General features: G+C 46.3%; 1 protein-coding gene across 2 annotated transcripts in view; it reads left to right on the top strand.

Moving 5' to 3' along the window:
- Positions 1-24,651, top strand: part of LOC115143837 (plexin-B1-like) — a 170,072-nt gene that overhangs the window by 108,116 nt on the left and 37,305 nt on the right. For both annotated transcript variants that reach the window (XR_010459700.1, XM_065003961.1), the window contains exons 6-15: positions 326-454; positions 905-1,005; positions 5,846-5,978; positions 6,365-6,521; positions 13,947-14,055; positions 19,252-19,360; positions 20,039-21,025; positions 21,467-21,601; positions 21,738-21,860; positions 21,961-22,054. Coding sequence is in view for 1 of the 2 variants with exons in the window: in XM_065003961.1 (XP_064860033.1) it covers positions 326-454; positions 905-1,005; positions 5,846-5,978; positions 6,365-6,521; positions 13,947-14,055; positions 19,252-19,360; positions 20,039-21,025; positions 21,467-21,601; positions 21,738-21,860; positions 21,961-22,054 (2,077 nt within the window). In the remaining variant the exon portion in view is untranslated. The remainder of the gene's footprint in view (positions 1-325; positions 455-904; positions 1,006-5,845; positions 5,979-6,364; positions 6,522-13,946; positions 14,056-19,251; positions 19,361-20,038; positions 21,026-21,466; positions 21,602-21,737; positions 21,861-21,960; positions 22,055-24,651) is intronic.

Here is a 24,651-nt window from a genome sequence, read left to right as displayed (position 1 = left end):
CATCTCAGTGCTAGAGGCATCACTACAGACACCCTGGTTCGAATCCAGGCTCAATTTGGCCCAGTGTGGTCTGGGTTTGGCCAGTGTAGGCTGTCATTGTAAATAAGAATTTGTTCATAACTGACTTGCCTGGTTAATTAAAGGTTCAATAAAATAAAACTAATGATCCCACTTGACAATTCCCTAAATTGGGCTAACCCTATTGGAGCACTGTGTGCATGTTTTCCTTTCATACGAGTGACCCTAGTTCTGTACTCCTTTATCGGTTTGCTGGAATTAAATGTACCTAATAGGTTTCTTAACCATTTGAATGTTTGTTTTGCAGGTGTTTCTGGGCCCTAACGGTGAGGTGGAGGAGTACGCCGTCGTCTCCATCCAGGCCAACGCGGCCATCAGCTCAGACCTGCTCCTGGATCAGTCTGAGGAGCACCTTTTCATCATGACGTCCACCATGGTACAGTACACTAGCCTGGTCCTAGATCTGTTTGTTGGTGCTGTCCTGCCAAGTCCTCTGCTCATTGGCAGTTTGACACACATGAATCCCACTTCTGACACCAACAGTACACTACCAACACGACAACTTTAATTTCTTCCCTTCACAACGGCACAGTGGCCAATGACTGTGTCTCTGAAACAAGTCTCTTTTTTCGTTTATAGTAATCTCGTCCACGGCTCTATTGAGACTAGGTTCAGTTTATAGTAATGGCTTCATGCAAAGTCCTCATAGACTCTACAACATTTTCACCACATTGCTTTATTTCTATCCAATCCTTTTATCGATCAGGTAAGTGGCAACAGTTTTGGCCAATAGTTCTGTGTCCGAAATGGGTCTCATTGTTTACCATGCGTTGCACATAATGACTATTGCCTATGAATATTGCCTGTTGTTTTGTTGTGGCCATAGCTCCAGAAGAGGCCAGTGGCTGAGTGCCACGAACATCTGGACTGCCAAGCCTGTCTGTCTGCCCATGACCCCTACTGTGGATGGTGTGTCCTGGAGGGGAGGTAAACCACTAATTCTGAGTAATCCAATGGATTAGCTAACTAATTACTTTTATTGTCAAGTCATATGTAATCCGTAACCAATTACATTTAAGTAATCCGCCCAACCCTGGTTAAAGGGTCAACATATCAAACTAGAGCCAGAGGTTTCTCTGGTCAGGTCAAGTGGCCTAGGAAAACTCAGGGCCCTAGATATTACGGCTGGGCACAACGCAGTCAGAGACTGTGTTTGTGGTACCTCTCATGCTGGCGTATGTGAGAAATGATGTCAAATACAGTAGATAGTCATAGGTATTGCTCGTGTTTTAAGGCCACTATACAATATGTAACTTTTTGGACGACCTGACAAAATTCACATAGAAAAGTGAGTTATAGATTGGTTATTCTCATTAAAAGCACGTATAGGACGCAGTCGGTCTGTTCTATGTTCGCTATGCTTTCCGTTTTTTAAGTTTAGTTTTTGTGTCTAACTTTCGGTTTTGTACACCAGCTTCAAACAGCTGAAAATACAATATTGTTGGTTATGCAAAATATATTTCACAGCGGTTTAGATGGTAGAATGATTCTCTACATTATACTTGCTTGTTTTGTCACATAAACTGAAATTAGGCAAACTATTAGAATTTTAGCAACCAGGATATGGTAGAGCGATTTCTGCAAAGTGCATCTTTTAATTTTATTTAACCTTTATTTAAGTGGGCAATCGTTTGAGTAGTAGCTACAGTAGCCAAACCCAGGCTTTTCTCCATAAACTCACAACTAAGCACATAAACAACATATTAGGAAGTAATTGGTTGGCCCAGCAACAACATACGAGGAAGTGATCGGCCCAGCAACAACATACGAGGAAGTGATCGGCCCGGCAACAACATACGAGGAAGTCATTGGCCCAGCAACAACATACTAGGAAGTCATCGGCCCAGCAACAACATACGAGGAAGTCATCGGCCCGGCAACAACATACGAGGAAGTCATCGGCCCGGCAACAACATACTAGGAAGTCATCGGCCCGGCAACAACATACTAGGAAGTCATCGGCCCGGCAACAACATACTAGGAAGTCATCGGCCCGGCAACAACATACTAGGAAGTCATCGCCCCGGCAACAACATACGAGGAAGTCATCGGCCCGGCAACAACATACGAGGAAGTCATCGGCCCGGCAACAACATACGAGGAAGTCATCGGCCCGGCAACAACATACGAGGAAGTCATCGGCCCGGCAACAACATACTAGGAAGTCATCGGCCCGGCAACAACATACTAGGAAGTCATCGGCCCGGCAACAACATACTAGGAAGTCATCGGCCCGGCAACAACATACTAGGAAGTCATCGGCCCGGCAACAACATACTAGGAAGTCATCGGCCCGGCAACAACATACTAGGAAGTCATCGGCCCGGCAACAACATACTAGGAAGTCATCGGCCCGGCAACAACATACTAGGAAGTCATCGGCCCGGCAACAACAAAGAATGCTGGCACAGCTCCTTGTTCTGACCAGATTTTGCCAAGTCATCTTAAAAGCTTCAGTTAGTTGTTTACTCAGCAGGATCACTACCATCTGTTCCTCATCCCCTCGTGTCCCCCTCGTGTCCCCCTCGTGTCTCCCTCGTGTCTCCCTCTCCCTTCTTGTCCTGCACCTTGACCACCTGTCTCTCCCTCCCCTCTCTCTGTTATTTCTGTCTTCCTTTCACATTTTCTTATTTTCGTCTCCATTTCAAACCAATCAGGATGTCTCATAAAAAAATAAAAAATAAAAGTCAGTCAATGTATATTTCTCCCATCACCCCTTTGGCCCTAATTCCCATGTTGCTCTTCTCTTCCTCCTCTTCCTCCTCCTCCCATTCTAACTCCCTCGGACTCTCCATTTCCCCTCTCCCTCTCACTCCCCCTCCCTCTGTTTCCCCCTCTCTCCCCCTCCTGTGCTATAGTGTAATGATGTAAAGACAATTATGTATCCATTACATTATATAATAATATACACTGAGTGTACAAAACATTAAGAACACCTGCTCATACCATGACATAGGCTGACCAGATGAATCCAGGTGAAAGCTATGATCCCTTATTGATGTCACTTGTTAAATCCACTTCAAATCAGTGTAGATGAAGGGGAGGAGACAGGGTAAATAAGGATTGAGACAATTGAGACATGAATTGTGTCAGGGTAGCCTAGTGGTTAGAGCGTTGGACTAGTAACCGAAAGGTCGCAAGTTCGAATCCCTGAGCTGACAAGGTACAAATCTGTCGTTCTGCCCCTGAACAGGCAGTTAACCCACTGTTCCTGGGCTGTCATTGAAAATAAGAATTTGTTCTTAATTAACTGACTTGCCTAGTTAAATAAAGGTAAAATAAATCAAATGTGTGCCATGGGCAAGGCAAAATACTGTGCCTTTGAAGGGAGTATGGTAGTTGGGGGTATGGTAGTTGGTGCCAGGCACACCTGTTTGTGTCAAGAACTGCAACGCTGCTGGGTTTTGTACGCTCTACAGTTTCCCGTGTGTATTAAGAATGGTCCACCACCCAAAGGACATCCAGCCAACTGTGGGAAGCATTGCAGTTAACACAGGCCAACATCCCTGGGGAACGCTTTCGACACCTTGTAGAGTCCATGCCTTGATGAATTCAGGCTGTTCTGACGGCTAAAGGGGATGCAACTCAATATTAGGAAGGTGTTCCTTATGTTTTGTACACTCAGTGTATTCTAAGTATGTACTATTTCTGTAACAGTATGCTATGCTGATAGTACATTGTATGTACACTACATTACCAAATGTATGTGGACACCTGCTCGTCAAACATCTTGTTCCAAAATCAGGGGCATTAATATGGAGTTGGTGCCCCCTTTGCTGCTATAACAGCCTCTACTCTTCTGGGAAGGCTTTCCACTAGATGTTGGAACGTTGCTGCGGGGACTTGCTTCCATTCAGCCACATGCGTTAGTGAGGTCGGGCACTGATGTTGGGCGATTAGGCCTGGTTGCAGTCGGCGTTGCAATTAATCTCAAAGGTATTCGTTGAGGTCAGGGCTCTGTGCAGGCCAGTCAAGTTCTTCCACACAAACCTTGAGAGACAATTTCTGTATGGACCTTGCTTTGTGCGCTGAAACAGGAAAGGGCCTTCTCCAAACTGTTGCCACAAAGTTGAAAACACAGAATCGTTGAGAATGTCATTGAATGCTACATCGTTCAGATTTCCCTTCACTGAACTAATGGGCCTAGCCAGAAACCATGAAAACCAGCCACAGACCATTTATTCCTCCTCCACCAAACTTTACAGTTGGCACTATGCATCGGGGCAGGTAGCGTTCTCCTACCATCCGCCAAGCCCAGATTCGTCCGTCGGACTGCCAGATGGTGAAGCGTGATTCATCACTACAGAGAACACGTTTCCACTGCTCCAGAGTTGAATGGCGGCGAGCTTTACACCACTCCAGCCGATGCTTGGCATTGTACATGGTGCTTGTGGTATGTTTGTGGCTGCTCAGTCATGTAAACCTATTTCATGAAGCTCCCGACGAACAGTTATTGTGCTGACGTTGCTTCCAGAAGCAGTTTGGAACTCTGTAGTAAGTGTTGCAACCGAGGACAGACGAATTTTACGCGCTGCACGCTTCAGCGCTCCCATTCTGTGAACTTGTGTGGCCTGCCACTTTGCGGCTGAGCCGTTGTTGCTCCTAGATGTTTCCACTTCTCAAATCGGCACTTACAGTTGACCGGGGCAGCTCTAGCAGGGCAGAAATGTGACGAGCTGACTTGTTAGAAAGGTGGCATCCTATGACGGTGCCACGTTGAAAGTCACGGAGCTCTTCAGTAAGGCCATTCTACTGCCAATGTTTTCCTATGGTGATTTCATGGCTGTGTGCTCGATTTTATACACCTGTCAGCAACTTTTGTATCTATAGTGAATGTAATGATGCATCTATTATATATTGTATGTATACATTATGATTTACACTCAGTGACCAGTTTATTAGGTACCTATCTAGTACCGGGTTGGACCCACCTTTGCCTCCAGAACAGCCTGAATTCTTCGGGAATCAAAACATTGCTCAATTGCTATCAAGGGACCTAACGTGAGCCAGGAAAGCATTCCCCACACCATTACACCACTGCCACCAGCCTGTACCGTTGACAAGCAGGATGGGGTCATGGACTCATGTTACTTACGCCAAGTCCTGAATCTGATGCTTGATGCCACAGAAACCTGGATTCGTTGGACCAGGCGATGTGTTTCCACTCCTCAATTGTCCAGTGTTGGTGATGATGTGCCCACTGGAGTTGCTTCTTCTTGTTTTTAGCTGATAGGAGTGGAGCCCAATGTGATCGTCTGGTGCAATAGCCCATCCCTGACAACAACTGACTAGTTGTGCGTTCTGAGATGTCGCTCTGTGCCATAATTTGCCTGTTTGTGGCCCACCTGTTAGCTTTCACGATTCATTACATTCTCCTTCGACCTTGTTGATCAACCAGCTGTTTCCGCCCCCAGGACTGCCGCTGACTGGATGTTTTGTTTGTCGTGCCAGTCTCTGTAAACTCTAGACACTGTCGTGTGTCAAAAGTCCAGGAGGACAGCCTTTTCTGAGATACTGGACTCACCGTGCCTGTCACCGACGATCATGCCATGCTCAGTCTAACAGTGACTAGATGCCTGTCTGCCTGCTTTTAAAGCAAGCCATGGCCACGTAATGATTTTTGTGAATATGGTGGTGTACCTAATAAACTAAATAATAATATGTTGCAATCAATAAAGTATAATATGATCATGTATTGTGTAGATGTAGTCTGGGCGATGGTAATGTATCAGTATGTGAGATGATATTAACATATTGATATGCGTAGGTGTGGCCAGCAGGCTCAGTGTTCACGCGGGGCCCAGGCAGGCCAGTGGCTGTGGAGCTTCGACATGGAGCAGAAGTGTCTCACCATCCAGTCCCTCAGCCCCTCCAACATCAGCCGGCAGGAGAAGAGAAGTGTACGTCTGTGTGTCTGTGCGTACGTGTGTCTGTGGGTACGTGAGTCTGGGCATACGTGTATGTTTGTATGTGTGTATTTTTGTGTGTGTGTGTGCGCATGCATGCGTGTGTGTTCAAGTACATGGGTATGTGAGCACATGCTTTTATACAGGGTTGTTCCTTCATGTTCACACTGTGAGGGATAGTTTTAGCCTGGCTGGATCCTGGCTGGATCCTGGCTGGCAGTGTTTGCTTGTTTTACATCCAGTTTTACAGCAGAGATCAGAGATGGTTATCATATACATTCTCCTTGCAGATCCGAGCCAGCTCGTTCTCTCTCTCGCTCTCTCTCTCTCGCTCGTTCTCGCTCTCTCTTGCTCTAACATCTTCTCCCTACCTCCCTCAGATCTCTCTATCAGTCCTGGGCCTGGCCGTCCTAGAAGAGGACAAGTCGTACTCCTGTTTCTTTCACGACTCTGAGAGTCCTGCCACAGTCACCGACATGGGGGTCACCTGCCTCTCCCCTGACCCCCACAGGGTGCTGACTGGGCCCCCGGGACAAGGTGAGTTCCAAAGGGGGCAGATGGGTACTAGGCATGGAACCCGCTTCTCTATACTGTTTATACACACACATGCACAAGCGCACACTTCATCATTTTAATGAGATGTTAAACGTAAGGACCTTTCTCTCACTCGTTAAAGTGTGTGTTTGTTATACAGACCCATCAGCCTCTGAGCAGCAGTAGGTACCGTGTTCTTACAGAGCAGATGTATGTTGGATCCAAATCCTCTTTGTCTCCCAGTTTACACAGCAGGGAGTCACCTCCATGTCCGCCAGTCTGGGGAGCTAATCATGCAATTCATCCGTCATGTGTGTTTCATGCAGGCTTCTATCTTTGGGCCTGGGATAGTGCGGTATGGTTTGGCCTGGGATAGTGCAGTATGGTTTGGCCTGGGATAGTGCGGTATGGTTTGGCCTGGGATAGTGCGGTATGGTTTGGCCTGGGATAGTGCGGTATGGTTTGGCCTGGGATAGTGCGGTATGGTTTGGCCTGGGATAGTGCGGTATGGTTTGGCCTGGGATAGTGCGGGTATGGTTTGGCCTGGGATAGTGCGGTTTGGTTTCGTTGCATGCTTTGAGCCATCGACTTGTTTTGGTCAGTCATTTCTGATGCATTATGGGCATTAACTGTTCACACATGCACTAGTGAACTCCTATCACGTCCCCCTTCCCTCCTCCATCCACTTTTTTCTCTCAGCCCCCCATCTCTCAGCCCCCCATGTATCAAACCCCCCTTTTCTCAGCCCCATCTGTCTCCCTGGTTCCCATGAAAAGGATTCCTGAAGAGAGGTTTGTTGTGGTTCTCAGGCCATGAGGGCTAGGTATTTAACATGAGGGCTAGGTATTTAACATGAGGGCTAATTAAATCAAATCAAATTTTATTTGTCACATACACATGGTTAGCAGATGTTAATGCGAGTGTAGCAAAATGCTTGTGCTTCTAGTTCCGACAATGCAGTAATAACCAACAAGTAATCTAACTAACAATTCCAAAACTACTGTCTTATACACACAAGTGTAGGGGGATAAAGAATAGGTACATAAAGATATATGAATGAGTGATGGTACAGAGCGGCATAGGCAAGATACAGTAGATGGTATCGAGTACAGTATATACATATGAGATGAATATGTAAACAAAGTGGCATAGTTAAAGTGGCTAGTGATACATGTATTACATAAAGATGCAGTAGATGATATAGAGTACAGTATATACGTATACATATGAGATGAATAATGTAGGGTATGTAAACATTATATTAGGTAGCATTGTTTAAAGTGGCTAGTGATATATTTACATCATTTCCCATCAATTCCCATTATTAAAGTGGCTGGAGTTGAGTCAGTGTGTTGGCAGCAGCCACTCAATGTTAGTGGTGGCTGTTTAACAGTCTGATGGCCTTGAGATAGAAGCTGTTTTTCAGTCTCTCGGTCCCAGCTTTGATGCACCTGTACTGACCTCGCCTTCTGGATGATAGCGGGGTGAACAGGCAGTGGTTCGGGTGGTTGATGTCCTTGATGATCTTTATGGCCTTCCTGTGACATCGGGTGGTGTAGGTGTCCTGGAGGGCAGGTAGTTTGCCCCCGGTGATGCGTTGTGCAGACCTCACTACCCTCTGGAGAGCCTTACGGTTGTGGGCGGAGCAGTTGCCGTACCAGGCGGTGATACAGCCCGCCAGGATGCTCTCGATTGTGCATCTGTAGAAGAAGGTATTTAACATGAGGGCTAGGTATTTAACATGAGGGCTAGGTATTTAACATGAGGGTTAGGTATTTAACATGAGGGTTAGGTATTTAACATGAGGGTTAGGTATTTAACAGGAGGGTTAGGTATTTAACAGGAGGGTTAGGTATTTAACAGGAGGGTTAGGTATTTAACAGGAGGGTTAGGTATTTAACAGGAGGGTTAGGTATTTAACAGGAGGGTTGGGTATTTAACAGGAGGGTTGGGTATTTAACAGGAGGGTTGGGTAGTTAACATGAGGGCTAGGTAGTTAACATGAGGGCTAGGTAGTTAACATGAGGGTTAGGTAGGTAACATGAGGGTTAGGTATTTAACATGAGGGCTAGGTATTTAACATGAGGGTTAGGTATTTAACAGGAGGGCTAGGTATTTAACAGGAGGGCTAGGTATTTAACAGGAGGGCTAGGTATTTAACATGAGGGCTAGGTATTTAACATGAGGGCTAGGTATTTAACATGAGGGCTAGGTATTTAACATGAGGGCTAGGTATTTAACATGAGGGCTAGGTATTTAACATGAGGGCTAGGTATTTAACATGAGGGCTAGGTATTTAACATGAGGGTTAGGTATTTAACATGAGGGTTAGGTATTTAACAGGAGGGCTAGGTATTTAACAGGAGGGCTAGGTATTTAACATGAGGGCTAGGTATTTAACATGAGGGCTAGGTATTTAACATGAGGGTTAGGTATTTAACATGAGGGTTAGGTATTTAACATGAGGGCTAGGTATTTAACATGAGGGCTAGGTATTTAACAGGAGGGCTAGGTGTTTAACAGGAGGGCTAGGTAGTTAACAGGAGGGCTAGGTAGTTAACAGGAGGGCTAGGTAGTTAACAGGAGGGCTAGGTAGTTAACAGGAGGGCTAGGTAGTTAACAGGAGGGCTAGGTGTTTAACAGGAGGGCTAGGTGTTTAACAGGAGGGCTAGGTGTTTAACAGGAGGGCTAGGTATTTAACAGGAGGGCTAGGTATTTAACAGGAGGGCTAGGTGTTTAACAGGAGGGCTAGGTGTTTAACAGGAGGGCTAGGTGTTTAACAGGAGGGGTTTGTTTAACAGGAGGGCTAGGTGTTTAACATGAGGGGCTAGGTGTTTAACAGGAGGGCTAGGTGTTTAACAGGAGGGCTAGGTGTTTAACAGGAGGGCTAGGTGTTTAACAGGAGGGCTAGGTGTTTAACATGAGGGCTAGGTGTTTAACTAGGGTAGGTGTTTAACAGGAGGGCTAGGTATTTAACAGGAGGGCTAGGTATTTAACAGGAGGGCTAGGTATTTAACAGGAGGGCTAGGTATTTAACAGGAGGGCTAGGTATTTAACAGGAGGGCTAGGTATTTAACAGGAGGGCTAGGTATTTAACAGGAGGGCTAGGTAGTTAACAGGAGGGCTAGGTAGTTAACAGGAGGGCTAGGTAGTTAACAGGAGGGCTAGGTAGTTAACAGGAGGGCTAGGTAGTTAACAGGAGGGCTAGGTGTTTAACAGGAGGGCTAGGTGTTTAACAGGAGGGCTAGGTGTTTAACAGGAGGGCTAGGTGTTTAACAGGAGGGCTAGGTGTTTAACAGGAGGGCTAGGTGTTTAACAGGAGGGCTAGGTGTTTAACAGGAGGGCTAGGTGTTTAACATGAGGGCTAGGTGTTTAACAGGAGGGCTAGGTATTTAACAGGAGGGCTAGGTATTTAACAGGAGGGCTAGGTAGTTAACAGGAGGGCTAGGTAGTTAACAGGAGGGCTAGGTGTTTAACAGGAGGGCATGAGGGCTAGGTGTTTAACAGGAGGGCTAGGTGTTTAACAGGAGGGCTAGGTGTTTAACAGGAGGGCTAGGTGTTTAACAGGAGGGCTAGGTGTTTAACATGAGGGCTAGGTGTTTAACAGGAGGGCTAGGTGTTTAACAGGAGGGCTAGGTGTTTAACAGGAGGGCTAGGTGTTTAACATGAGGGCTAGGTATTTAACATGAGGGCTAGGTATTTAACATGAGGGCTAGGTATTTAACATGAGGGCTAGGTATTTAACATGAGGGCTAGGTATTTAACATGAGGGCTAGGTATTTAACAGGAGGGCTAGGTATTTAACAGGAGGGCTAGGTATTTAACATGAGGGCTAGGTATTTAACAGGAGGGCTAGGTATTTAACAGGAGGGCTAGGTATTTAACAGGAGGGCTAGGTATTTAACAGGAGGGCAGGTATTTAACAGGGCTAGGTATTTAACAGGAGGGCTAGGTATTTAACAGGAGGGCTAGGTATTTAACAGGAGGGCTAGGTATTTAACAGGAGGGCTAGGTAGTTAACAGGAGGGCTAGGTAGTTAACAGGAGGGCTAGGTATTTAACAGGAGGCTAGGTATTTAACAGGAGGGCTAGGTATTTAACAGGAGGGCTAGGTAGTTAACAGGAGGGCTAGGTAGTTAACAGGAGGGCTAGGTAGTTAACAGGAGGGCTAGGTAGTTAACAGGAGGGCTAGGTAGTTAACAGGAGGGCTAGGTATTTAACATGAGGGTTATGTAGTTAACAGGAGGGCTAGGTGTTTAACAGGAGGGCTAGGTAGTTAACAGGAGGGCTAGGTATTTAACAGGAGGGCTAGGTATTTAACAGGAGGGCTAGGTGTTTAACAGGAGGGCTAGGTGTTTAACAGGAGGGCTAGGTGTTTAACAGGAGGGCTAGGTGTTTAACAGGAGGGCTAGGTGTTTAACATGAGGGCTAGGTGTTTAACATGAGGGCTAGGTGTTTAACAGGAGGGCTAGGTATTTAACATGAGGGCTAGGTATTTAACAGGAGGGCTAGGTAATTAACATGAGGGCTAGGTATTTAACAGGAGGGCTAGGTATTTAACAGGAGGGCTAGGTATTTAACAGGAGGGCTAGGTATTTAACAGGAGGGCTAGGTATTTAACAGGAGGGCTAGGTAGTTAACATGAGGGTTAGGTATTTAACAGGAGGGTTAGGTATTTAACAGGAGGGTTAGGTAGTTAACAGGAGGGCTAGGTATTTAACATGAGGGCTAGGTAGTTAACATGAGGGTTAGGTAGTTAACATGAGGGTTAGGTATTTAACATGAGGGTTAGGTAGTTAACATGAGGGCTAGGTAGTTAACATGAGGGCTAGGTGTTTAACATGAGGGCTAGGTGTTTAACATGAGGGCTAGGTGTTTAACATGAGGGCTAGGTAGTTAACATGAGGGCTAGGTGTTTAACATGAGGGCTAGGTGTTTAACATGAGGGCTAGGTGTTTAACATGAGGGTTAGGTAGTTAACATGAGGGCTAGGTAGTTAACATGAGGGCTAGGTAGTTAACATGAGGGTTAGGTAGTTAACATGAGGGCTAGGTAGTTAACATGAGGGCTAGGTAGTTAACATGAGGGCTAGGTAGTTAACATGAGGGCTAGGTGTTTAACATGAGGGTTAGGTGGTTAACATGAGGGCTAGGTGTTTAACATGAGGGCTAGGTGTTTAACATGAGGGTTAGGTAGTTAACATGAGGGCTAGGTAGTTAACATGAGGGCTAGGTAGTTAACATGAGGGTTAGGTGTTTAACATGAGGGCTAGGTATTTAACATGAGGGCGGCAGCGTAGCCTAGTGGTTAGAGTGTTGGACTAGTAACCGGAAGGTTGCAAGTTCAAACCCCCGAGCTGACAAGGTACAAATCTGTCGTTCTGCCCCTGAACAGGCAGTTAACCCACCGTCATTGAAAATAAGAATTTGTTCTTAACTGACTTACCTAGTTAAATATTCCCTCATCAATCTGCAAACAATACCCCATAATGACGAAGCAAAAACAGTTAAAAATATATATATATATGTATTAAATATACATTAGTATTCAGACCCTTTACTTAGCACCATTGGCAGCAATTACAGCCTCGAGTCTTCTTGGGTATGACACTACAAGCTTGGCACACTTGTATTTGGGGAGTTTCTCCCATTCTTCTCTGCAGATCCTCTCAAGCTCTGTCAGGCTGGATGGGGAGTGTTGCTGCACAGCGATTTTCAGGTCTCCAGAGATGTTCGATCAGGTTCAAGTCCGGGCTCTGGCTGGGCCGCTCAAGGACATTGAGACTTGACCAGAAGCCACTCCTGTGTTGTCTTGGCTGTGTGCTTAGGGTCGTTGTCCTGTTGGAAGGTAAACCTTCGCCCTAGTCTGAGGTCCTGAGCGCTCTGGAGGTTTTCATTAAGGATCGCCCTGTACTTTTCTCCATTCATCTTTGCCTCGATCCTGACTAAATCTCCAAGTCTCTGCCACTGAAAACCATCCACACAGCTTGATGCTGCCACCACCATGCTTCACTGTAGGGATGGGGCCAGGTTTCCTCCAGACGTGACACTTGGCATTCAGGCCAAAGAGTTCAATCTTGGTTTCATCAGACCAGAGAATCTTGTTTCTCATTGTCTGAGAGACTTTAGGTGCTTTTTGGCAAAAAAGTGTGCCTTATACTGAGGAGTGGCTTCCGTCTGGCCACTACCATAAAGGCCTGATTGGTGGAGTGCTGCAGAGATGGTTGTCCTTCTGGAAGGTTCTCCCATCTCCACAGAGGAACTCTAGTGCTCTGTCAGAGTAATTATCGGGTTCTTGGTCACCTCCCTGACCAAGGACCTTCTCCCCTGATTGCTCAGGTTGGCCCGGGTGGCCAGCTCTAGGAAGAGTCTTGATGGTTCCAAACTTCTTCCATTTAAGAATGATGGAGGCCACTGTGTTCTTGGGGACCTTCAATTCTGCAGAAATGTTTTGGTGCCTCAACCCAATCCTGTCTCGGAGCTCTATGGACAATTCCTTCGACCTCATGGCTTGATTTTTGTTCTGACATACACTGTCAACTGTGGGACCTTATATAGACAGGTGTGTGCCATTCCAAATCATGTCCAAACAATTTAATTTACCACAGGTGGACTCCAATCAAGTTATAGAAACTTCTCAGGGATGATCAATGGAAACAGAATGCACCTGAGCTCAATTTCAACTCTCATAGCCAAGGATCTGAATACTTATGTAAATGAGGTATTTTTGCTTTTACAAAAAAAAAAAAAATTTTTTTGCTTTGTCATTATGGGGTATTGTGTGTAGATTACTGTAATGTAATAAAATGTGGAAAGGGTCAAGGGGTCTGAATACTTTCAGAAGGTACTGAATAAGGTGCCATTTGGGACACAATCCATCACTCTCCTGTTCTCAACCTCCTCACACTCTCCTGTTCTCGACCTCCTCACACTCTCCTGTTCTCGACCTCCTCACACTCTCCTGTTCTCGACCTCCTCACACTCTCCTGTTCTCGACCTCCTCTCACACTCTCCTGTTCTCGACCTCCTCTCACACTCTCCTGTTCTCGACCTCCTCTCACACTCTCCTGTTCTCGACCTCCTCTCACACTCTCCTGTTCTCGACCTCCTCTCACACTCTCCTGTTCTCGACCTCCTCTCACACTCTCCTGTTCTCGACCTCCTCTCACACTCTCCTGTTCTCGACCTCCTCAAACTGTTTTGAACAACAGTGCTTTTATTCAGACATACAGACATGGTCAAGTCTCACTCTCATTTTCAAATCTTCATAAGACTCCGTTCTAAGATGAAGCTTAGACAAATATTTTCACAACATATTATTTTTAGAAAGCTTGGCACTGTGTTGGGTAGGGATCCTAAGGAGGTAAGACGTAACATTTAATATTTGTTTGTCTCTAGTTCTCATTCTCTCCGTGTCTCTCTCTCCTCAGATTTTGTCACGGTCACCCTGTCCCTGCGCTTCGGTAACGTCGTCGTCACGGCGACAGAGTTCACCTTCTACGACTGTACTGCCGCCAAGCAGCTGTCTGGGAGCGTGCCGTGAGTTAACCTACCTCTCCCTCTCTGTTACCCACTCTCGCTCTCTCCCTATGTCTTTCTCTCCCTCCCTCTGCTCTATTTAGCACGCTCTCTCCCTATTTTACGTTCTCACAATTTTTCTCACTCGCTCTGGCTCTCTTTCTAGCTCTCTGTCTCGCTCGCTCGCTCTCTGTCTCGCTCGCTCGCTCTCTGTCTCGCTCGCTCGCTCTCTGGCTCGCTCGCTCTCTGTCTCGCTCGCTCGCTCGCTCTCTGGCTCGCTCGCTCTCTGTCTGTCTGGCTCGCTCGCTCTCTGTCTGGCTCGCTCGCTCTCTGTCTGGCTCGCTCGCTCTCTGTCTGGCTCGCTCGCTCTCTGTCTGGCTCGCTCGCTCTCTGTCTGGCTCGCTCGCTCTCTGTCTCGCTCGCTCTCTGTCGCTCTCGCTCTCTCTGGCTCGCTCGCGCTCCTGCTCTCTCTCTCTCTCTCGCTCTCTCTCTCTCTCTGGCTCCCTCGCGCTCTCGCTCTCTCTCTCTCTCTGGCTCCCTCGCGCTCGCTCTCTCTCTCTCTCTCTCTCTCTCTGGCTCCCTTGCGCTCTCGCTCTCTCTCTCTCTCTCTGGCTCCCTCGCGCTCTCGCTCTCTCTCTCTCTCTGGCTCCCTCGCGCTCTCTCTCTCTCTCTCTGGCTCCCTCGCGCTCTCGCTCTCTCTCTCTCTCTGGCTCGCTCGCGCTCTCTCTCTCTCTCTGGCTCGCTCGCGCTCTCTCTCTCTCTCTGGCTCGCTCTCTCGCTCTCTCTCTCTGGCTCTCTCGCTTGCGCTCTCTCTCTGTCTGGCTCGCTCGGGCACAGCTGGTGATCAAATCTAATTTTATTTCTCACATGTGCCGAATACAAGAGGTGTACACCTTAATGTGAAATGCTTACTTACAAGCCCTTAAATAACAATACAATTTTAAGAAAAAAATAATTATAATTAAGGAGCAACAATAAAATAACAGTAGCGAGGCTATATACAGGGGGTTCCGGTACATAGTCAATGTGAGGGGGCACCGGTTAGTCAAAGTAATTGAGGTAATATGTACAGTTGAAGTCGGAAGTTTACATACACCTTAGCCAAATACATTTAAACTCAGTTTTTCACAATTCTTGACATTTAATCCTAGTAAAAATTCCCTGTCTTTGGTCAGTTAGGATCACCACTTTATTTTAAGAATGTGAAATGTCAGAATAACAGTAGAGAGAATGACTTATTTCAGCTTTTATTTCTTTAATCGCATTCCCAGTGGGTCAGAAGTTTACATACACTCAATTAGTATTTGGTAGCATTGCCTTTAAATTGTTTAAATTGGGTCAAATGTTTCAGGTAGCCTTCCACAAGCTTCCCACAATAAGTTGGGCAAATTTTGTCCCATTCCTCCTGACAGAGCTGGTGTAACTCAGTCAGGTTTGTAGGCCTCTTTGCTCACACACACTTTTTCAGTTCTGCCCACAAATTTTCTATAGGATTGAGTTCAGGGCTTTGTGATGGCCATTCCAATACCTTGACTTTGTTGTCCTTCCTGACTGATGTCTTGAGATATTGCTTCAATGTATTCACATAATTGTCCCACCTCATGATGCCATCTATTTTGTGAAGTGCACCAGTCCCTCCTGCAACAAAGCACCCCCACAACATGATGCTGCCACCCCCGTGCCTCACGGTTGGGATCCCCTTTTTCCACATAATGATGGTCATTATGGCCAAACAGTTCTATTTTTGTTTCATCAGACCAGAGGACATTTCTCCAAAAAGTACGATCTTTGTCCCCATGTGCAGTTGCAAACCGTAGTCTGGCTTTTATGCCGGTTTTGTAGCAGTGGCTTCTTCATTGCTGAGCGGCCTTTTAGGTTATGTGGATATAGGACTAGTTTTACTGTGGATATAGATACTTTTGTACCTGATCCCTCCAGCATCTTCACAGGGTCCTTTGCTGTTGTTCTGGGATTGATTTGAACTTTTCACACCAAAGTACTTTCATCTCTAGGAGACAGAATGCACTTCCTTCCTGAGCGGTATGACGGCTGTGTTGTCCCATGGTGTTTATACCTGAATACTATTGTTTGTACAGATGAACGTGGTACCTTCAGGCGTTTGGAAATTGCTCCCAAGGATGAACAAGACTTGTGGAGGTCTACAATATTTTTTCTGAGGTCCTGGCTGATTTCTTTTGATTTTCCTGTGATGTCAAGCAAAGTAGCACTGAGTTTGAAGTTAGGCCTTGAAATACATCCTCATGTACACCTCGAATTGACTCAAATGATGACAATTAGCCTATCAGAAGCTTCTAAAGCCATGACATCATTTTCTGGAATTTTCCAAGCTGTTTAAAGGCACAGTCAACTAAGTGTATGTATACTTCTGACCCACTTGAATTGTGATACAGTGAAATAATCAGTAAACAATTGTTTGAAAAATTACTTGTGTCATGCACAAAGTAGATGTCCTAACCGACTTGCCAAAACTATAGTTTGTTAACAAGAAATTTGTGGAGTGTTTGAAAAACGAATTTTAATGACCTAAGTGTATGTAAACTTCCCACTTCAACTGGACATTAGAGTAGAGTTAAAATTACTATGCGTTGATAATAAACAGAGTAGCAGCAGTGTAAAAAAGGGGCGGGGGTAGCCATTTGATTAACTGTTCAAGATTCTTATGAGCTAGACTTGGTCCTCCGGTACCGTTTCCCGTTCCTGTAGCAGAGAGAACAGTCTATGACTATGGTGGCTGGAGTCCAAGGCAATGCTCTCGATGGCGCAACTGTAGAACATTTTGAGGATCTGAGGACCCATGCCAAATCTTTTCAGTCTCCTGAGGGGAAATAGGTGTTATCGTGCCCTCTTCATGACTGTCTTGGTGTGTTTGGACAATGATAGTTTGTTGGTGATGTGGACACCAAGGAACTTGAAGCTCTCAACCTGCACCACTGCAGCCCCGTCGATGAGAATGGGGGCGTACTTGATCCTCCTTTTCCTGTAATCCACAATCATCTCCTTCATATTGATCACATTGAGGGAGAGGTTGTTATCCTGGCACCACACTGCCAGGTCTCTGACCTCCTCCCTATAGGCTGTCTCATCCATGTCAGTGATCAGGCCACCGCTTTGTCGTTGGCAAATATTAATGATGGTGTTGGAGTCGTGCCTGGCCATGCAGTCATGGGTGAGCAGGGAGTACAGGAGATGACTGAGCACACACTCTTGAGGGGCCCATGTGTTGAGGATCAGCGTGGCAGACGTGTTGTTACCTACCCTTACCACCTGGGGGCGGCCTGTCAGGAAGTCCAGGATCCAGTTGCAGTGAAGTGTTTAGTCCTAGGGTCCTTAGCTTAGTGAGGGCACTATGATGTTGAACTCTGAGCTGTAGTCAATGATTAGCATTATTTTTGTCCAGATGGGAAAGGTCAGTGTGGAGTGCAATAGAAACTGCATCTGGATTTGTTTGGGCGGTATGCAAATTGGAGTAGGTCTAGGGTTTCTGGGATGGTGTTGATGTTGATGTGAGCCATTACCAGCGTTTCAAAGCACTTCATGGCTACAGACGTGAGTGCTACGGGTCGGTAGTCATTTAGGCAGGTTGCCTTTATGTTCTTGGGCACAGGGACTATGGTGGTCTGCTTGAAACATGTTGGTATTACAGACTCGGTCAGGGAGAGGTTAAAAATGTCAGTGAAGACACTTGCCAGTTGTTCAGCACATGCTCGAACTACATGTCCTGGTAATTTGTCTGACCCTGCGGCCTTGTGAATGTTGACTTGTTTAAAGGTCTTACTCACATCAGCTACAGAGAGCGTGATCACACAGTCGTCCAGGACAGCTGATGCTCTCATTCATGCTTCAGTGTTGCTTGCCTCGAAGCGAGCATAGAAGTAATTTACATCGTCTGGTAGGTTTGTGTCACTGGGCAGCTTGCGGCTGTGCTTCCCTTTTTTAGTCCTCAATAGTTTGCAAGCCCTACCACATCCGGCAAGCGTCGGAGCCGGTATAGTACGATTCAATCTTAGTCTTGTATTGCCTGTTTGATGGTTTGTCGGAGGGCATAGCGAGATATCTCATAAGCGTCCGTGTTAGAATCCTGCTCCTTGAAAGCGGCAGCTCTACCCTTTAGCTCAGTGTGGATGTTGCCTGTAATCCATGGCTTCTGGTTGGGGTATGTACGCACGATCACTGTGGGGATGACTTTATCTATGCACTTATTCTGGAACATATTCCAGTCTGTGCTAGCAAAATAGTCCTGTACCTTAGCATCTGTGTCCTCTGACTACTTCCTTATTGAGCGAGTCACTGGTGCTTCCTGCTTTCGTTTTTGCTTGTAAGAAGGTAAATCGACCGCTACGACAAATATAGATGAAAACTATCTTGGTGAATAGTGTGGTCTACAGCTTATCATGAGATATTCTACCTCGGGCGAGCAAAACCTTGAGAATTCATGCACCAGCTGTTTTTTACAAATAGACACAGACTGCCACCCCTTGTCTTACCGGAGGCAGCTGTTCTATCTTGCCGATGAAGCGAAAACCCGCCAGCTGTATGTTATCCATGTCGTTCAGCCACGACTCGGTGAAACATAAGATATTACAGTTTTTAATGTCTCGTTGGTAGGATATCCTTGATTGGAGCTCATCCATTTTGTTATCCAATGATTGCGCATTGGCTAGTAGGACTGATGGTAGAGCGGGTATACTCACTCACCTACGAATTCTCAGAAGTGGAATATCTGGCCATAGGAGTGCTTTGTCAAGCTATAATATATTGTAATACCTTTATGAACTGCATCCATTTGGCTGTGTTAGCTATAGAGATGCATAGAGTGGACACTTGACCACTAAAGACTATGATTGCATGGGCAGTGACATATCTATGGTGTTTACACATGCACTCACTCAATTACCTTTCTCCTTTCCTGGCACCTTGTTCAGAGCACTTCAATAAGGAATTACATGACCCCTTTTTTACCACTTGTCCTAGATTGCCAGAAATTGGATTACCCTGTGTGCCAAGCTTGCTCTCCCTGTCCCCTCCTCCCGTTTCTCTCTCTCATTTACTTTCTTTCATTATTTTCTAACAGCATTTCTGTTTCTTTCAATACCCTCTCCCTTTCTTTTTCTCTCCACCCTCTCTTACTCTCTCCTGCTCTCTTTCCCTATCTTTCTTATCCCAATCCCCCCCCCCTCTCTCTATTTCTCCTCCTAGTTGCCGCGGTTGTGTGTTGAGTCGCTGGGGCTGCAACTGGTGTGTCCACCAGCACACCTGTACCCACAAGCCCGCCTGTGACGAGGGGGTTATCATCTATAACGAACACGTAAGTCACACTCAATGCGACAACGGTCAGTTAGCTCGAGATCGAAAGCATGTTGCACTTGAAGTCAAGACAGAAGAAAAGAGAGGAATGTTGCCCACACTCGCTATATGTTCGCTGTAGAGTTTGGTCCACCTATTGCACCCTAGTGTGGCATGGTAAGTCTAGGCTGTTTGGGGCCAATCCATTGTAGATGGTTGATTGAAAGACAGTCTCTAACGTGGCAAAACAAAATGACACTTATTACATTTACATTTAAGTCATTTAGCAGACGCTCTTATCCAGAGCGACTTACAAATTGGTGCATTCACCTTATGACATCCAGTGGAACAGTAGTGCATCTAAATCTTTTAAGGGGGGTGAGAGGGATTATTTTATCCTATCCTAGGTATTCCTTAAAGAGGTGGGGCACTTATTCTCACTGCACCTCATGTCCCAAAACAAACATCCAATATAACTAACGATCATCTCCATTTTGCCTGTGTCGCCAACCAAGTGCATGAGTTGTCATCATTGATGTTAATACTGGCAACTTATAGGAGACGTTTCACATCTGATTTGGGTTTTTCAGTCAACTTATGAGTTTGTTTATTTGATCAGTTTTCTTTAGTTGTTTGTTTATTTCTGTCTCACCCTCTCCCCCATGTCTTCCCCCTTTACCCCCACCCTTCCACCACCCAGTTCAAACTCCCCACCCCGGCTCCTCCCACAACAGTGTCCCCAACAACCGTACCCCTGACAACTACAACAACAACCCCAACAACTACAACAACAGCCCCCCCTACAACTACCACAGCAACTATCGCCACAACTACATCAATCAAAGCCCCTACCACCATAGCTACCGCCCTGGAGCCTATGACAACAACCCTGTCTACAACCACCACACCGGAGCCGACTACACTGCCCAACCCTGCTATGCCGACCGAGGCCCCCACTACTGCTATGCAGACCGAGGCCCCCACCATTCTTCCCCCTACAACGTTAGCCGAAGCTATAACGCCCATACCTGAGACCACCACTAGTGAGGCTGAGGAGCAAACAACTGCGGAAGAGCTCGTTGCAGAGGCTGAAAGTGAAACTGTAGGCCCCGTGGTTACCCCTGGCAACGTGGAGCTTGCCGCGGAAACTGAGGTGGCGACGGTTATGACCAAAGACGGGCAGCCATCCGAGGATGTCGCCACTCTAATCCCCCTGGCGTTCCCACCCGAGACATCCCCATTGGAAGTGGTTACTGCACCCCCCCCTCAGGAACTGGACAAGGCTCTGAGTCTGGCGGAGCCCCCCATGGAGGTCCAGCCCACACCCGTCAGCTACCCTTTCCCAGCCCCCTTCCCCCTGGGGGAACCGGTCGACTCAGATCTCACCTTCCACCTGGACCTGACAGAGGCCCCCTCCCCACTCCCTCTAGACCACCTCCACCCCACCGACGCCAAGGGCCAGGGTGCCGAGCCGGAAGTGCTTCTCTGGCCCAGGGAGGAAGTGGAGGAGGAAGCGGAGGACACAACGGTAGAGAACGACACATCCACCACGTTTTCGGCCACCAGCGTGTTGTCAGGGGACGGAGAGGCCGCTGACCACTTCCTTTCGGGCTCGGCCTACCCCCAGCTCCTGGACGCCGACTCAGAGCTGGACTACCAGTATGACTCATCCGACACCTTCCTGCCGGTGAGTTCGAAATTCGTCCGGAGCTTCCACGGCCACCATGCTTCCAGCTCGTAACTGGACACAGCTCTAGAATCCCACTTCTGACACCAGTTGTCAGAATCACAGCTCTTCCCTTGTCCCATTGCTATTCCTCACCGTGTTTTGCTTTCGTTGTCATTGTTGACATGGTTGACGTTGCTTTTGGAAATCAATTTGAAGAAATGGCTACGACAGCAAAGGCTGGAGCAGTTGTCTTTTCGTTAATGTTTTCATCCGTTTTATCATTTGACAGGCCATTTTAACAGTAGTATTACATGAAGAAGCTTAGAACCTCATTAATATGTATAACAGTCAATAGTTTATGGGTTGATGAGATAAACAGAAAATTGCGATGCCTTGGTTGGTTGGAGTGTGTCCTTGTGAATGTGTGTGTGTATTTATCTAACAGTACTGTGTGTGTAGGGGGACTCAAGCTCCTATGTGGGTTGGGGCTCGTCTGCTTGCCCCTGTGTGGAGAAGGTCCAGGGTTCTCATCTGTTACCAGTCAGAGTGGCGAGGAAGATCACACTATTCGCCAGAAACCTCCACCTGTACCAGGTAACACATGCACTCAGTCACACACACACCACCTGGGTGTCTACACTATGGTCGAGGACAACTGCAGGATTCAGGAACTATAAAGAAAAACAATGCATTTGATTCTGTTGTAACCTGGTCCAATGTGCGTGTGCAGGACACAGACCTGGACTACGAGTGTGTGTTGGTGATCGAGGGGCAGACGGTGGTGGTAGACGCCTATGTGGAGATGGATGAGATGAACCCGTCTCTCTTTGACATCACCTGTCAGCTGCACCAGGTCAGACTATCACATTCTACTCACTGACACTTTTTGTGGACACTTTAGTACTCAATTCAAGTTTCAGTGAAAACTTGAACAACTCTACTTCTCGCTGCAGTATTCCTACTCCGCTCCAGTGGATGAGTACAACGCCATGGTGTACGTAAAGAGGCGGGACACCTTTCACGTGGACAGCTCTCATGACCTGTACGGTGAGTCCCAGACCCATAGTGCTGGGGAACAGCTGCTGCCAGACCAGACAGCTGTGTTGTTGCTCTCGGCCATAACAATGTTTTCTATGTTTTCCTTCTATGCGTCTGTATCAGACATATGGCATATTGTCCCAAGAGAATGTTCTCACCTTTTCACTTTCCACTCCCTTCCCCAAGGACACGAATAACACAAGTGTGATTAGTTTACACGCAGAGCATTCTGTTTTCTATGATTTTCTCTCTCTCGCTCCCTCAATGACTGTATTATCTCTCTCCCTCAATGACTGTATTATCTCTCTCCCTCAATGACTGTATTATCTCTCTCCCTCAATGACTGTTCTCGCTCCCTCAATGACTGTATTATCTCTCTCCCTCAATGACTGCTCTCGCTCCCTCAATGACTGTATTTTCTCTCTCCCTCAATGACTGTATTTTCTCTCTCCCTCAATGACTGTATTTTCTCTCTCCCTCAATGACTGTTCTCTCTCCCTCAATGACTGTTCTCGCTCCCTCAATGACTGTATTTTCTCTCTCCCTCAATGACTGTATTATCTCTCTCTCTCTCCCTCAATGACTGTATTTTCTCTCTCTCTCTCTCTCCCCCAATGACTGTTCTCTCGCTCTCTCAATGACTGTATTATCTCTCTCCCTCAATGACTGTTCTCTCTCTCTCCCTCAATGACTGTATTTTCTCTCTCCCTCAATGACTGTATTATCTCTCTCTCTCCCCATCAATGACTGTATTATCTCTCTCCCTCAATGACTGTTCTCTCTCTCTCTCGCTCCCTCAATGACTGTATTATCTCTCTCCCTCAATGACTGTATTTCTCTCTCTCTCTCTCTCTCCCCAATGTCTGTTCTCTCTCTCTCTCTCAATGACTGTATTATCTCTCTCCCTCAATGACTGTTCTCTCGCTCTCAATGACTGTATTATCTCTCTCCCTCAATGACTGTTCCCTCTCTCTCAATGACTGTTCCCTCTCTCCCTCAATGACTGTTCTCTCTCTCGCTCCCTCAATGACTGTATTTTCTCTCTCTCTCCCCCAATGACTGTATTATCTCTCTCCCTCAATGACTGTTCTCTCTCTCTCAATGACTGTATTATATCTCTCTCTCTCTCTCTCTCTCTCTCTCTCTCAATGACTGTATTATCTCTCTCTCTCTCCCTCAATGACTGTATTATCATTGTCCCTCAATGACTGTATTATCTCTCTCTCTCTCTCTCTCCCTCTGACTGTTCTCTCTCTCTCAATGACTGTATTATCTCTCTCTCTCAATGACTGTATTATCTCTCTCTCTCAATGACTGTTATCTCTCTCTCAATGACTGTTATCTCTCTCCCTCAATGACTGTTCTCTCTCTCTCTCTCTCTCTCAATGACTGTTCTCTCTCTCTCTCAATGACTGTATTATCTCTCTCTCCCTCAATGACTGTATTATCTCTTTCTCTCTCCCTCAATGACTGTATTATCTCTCTCTCTCCCTCAATTACTGTATTATCTCTCTCTCTCTCGCTCCCTCAATGACTGTATTTTCTCTCTCGCTCCCTCAATGACTGTATTTTCTCTCTCTCTCTCCCTCAATGACTGTTCTCTCTCTCCCTCTCTCCCTCAATGACTGTTCTCTCTCTCAATGACTGTATTATCTCTCTCTCTCTCTCAATGACTGTATTATCTCTCTCTCTCTCCCTCAATGACTGTATTATCTCTCTCCCTCAATGACTGTATTATCTCTCTCTCTCAATGACTGTATTTTCTCTCTCTCTCTCTCAATGACTGTATTTCTCTCTCTCTCTCTCTCTCAATGACTGTATTATCTCTCTCTCTCTCCCTCAATGACTGTATTATCTCTCTCCCTCAATGACTGTATTCTCTCTCTCTCTCTCTCCCTCAATGACTGTTCTCTCTCTCTCAATGACTGTATTATCTCTCTCTCAATGACTGTTCTCTCTCTCTCTCTCTCAATGACTGTATTATCTCTCTCCCTCAATGACTGTATTATCTCTCTCCCGCAATGACTGTATTATCTCTCTCTCCCGCAATGACTGTATTATCTCTCTCTCCCTCAATGACTGTATTATCTCTCTCTCCCTCAATGACTGTATTATCTCTCTCTCCCTCAATGACTGTATTATCTCTCTCTCTCTCTCCCTCAATGACTGTATTATCTCTCTCTCTCTCCCTCAATGACTATTCTCTCTCTCTCTCTCTCTCTCTCTCTCTCTCTCTCGCTCCCTCAATGACTGTATTTTCTCTCTCTCTCTCAATGACTGTTGTATTATCTCTCTCGCTCTCTCTCAATGACTGTTGTATTATCTCTCTCTCTCTCCCTCAATGACTGTTCTCTCTCTCTCAATGACTGTATTATCTCTCTCTCTCTCTCTCAATGACTGTATTATCTCTCTCTCTATCTCTCTGACTGTATTCTCTCTCTCTCGCAATGACTGTATTATCTCTCTCTCTATCTCTCTGACTGTATTCTCTCTCTCTCGCAATGACTGTATTCTCTCTCTCTCTCGCAATGACTGTATTCTCTCTCTCTCTCGCAATGACTGTATTCTCTCTCTCTCTCGCAATGACTGTATTCTCTCTCTCTCTC

This window comes from Oncorhynchus nerka, linkage group LG2 (genome assembly GCF_034236695.1).
Source record: "Oncorhynchus nerka isolate Pitt River linkage group LG2, Oner_Uvic_2.0, whole genome shotgun sequence".
Taxonomy (NCBI): domain Eukaryota; kingdom Metazoa; phylum Chordata; class Actinopteri; order Salmoniformes; family Salmonidae; genus Oncorhynchus; species Oncorhynchus nerka.
Note: the sequence above shows the minus strand (reverse complement) of the source record. Positions and strands in the feature narration are given on the sequence as shown.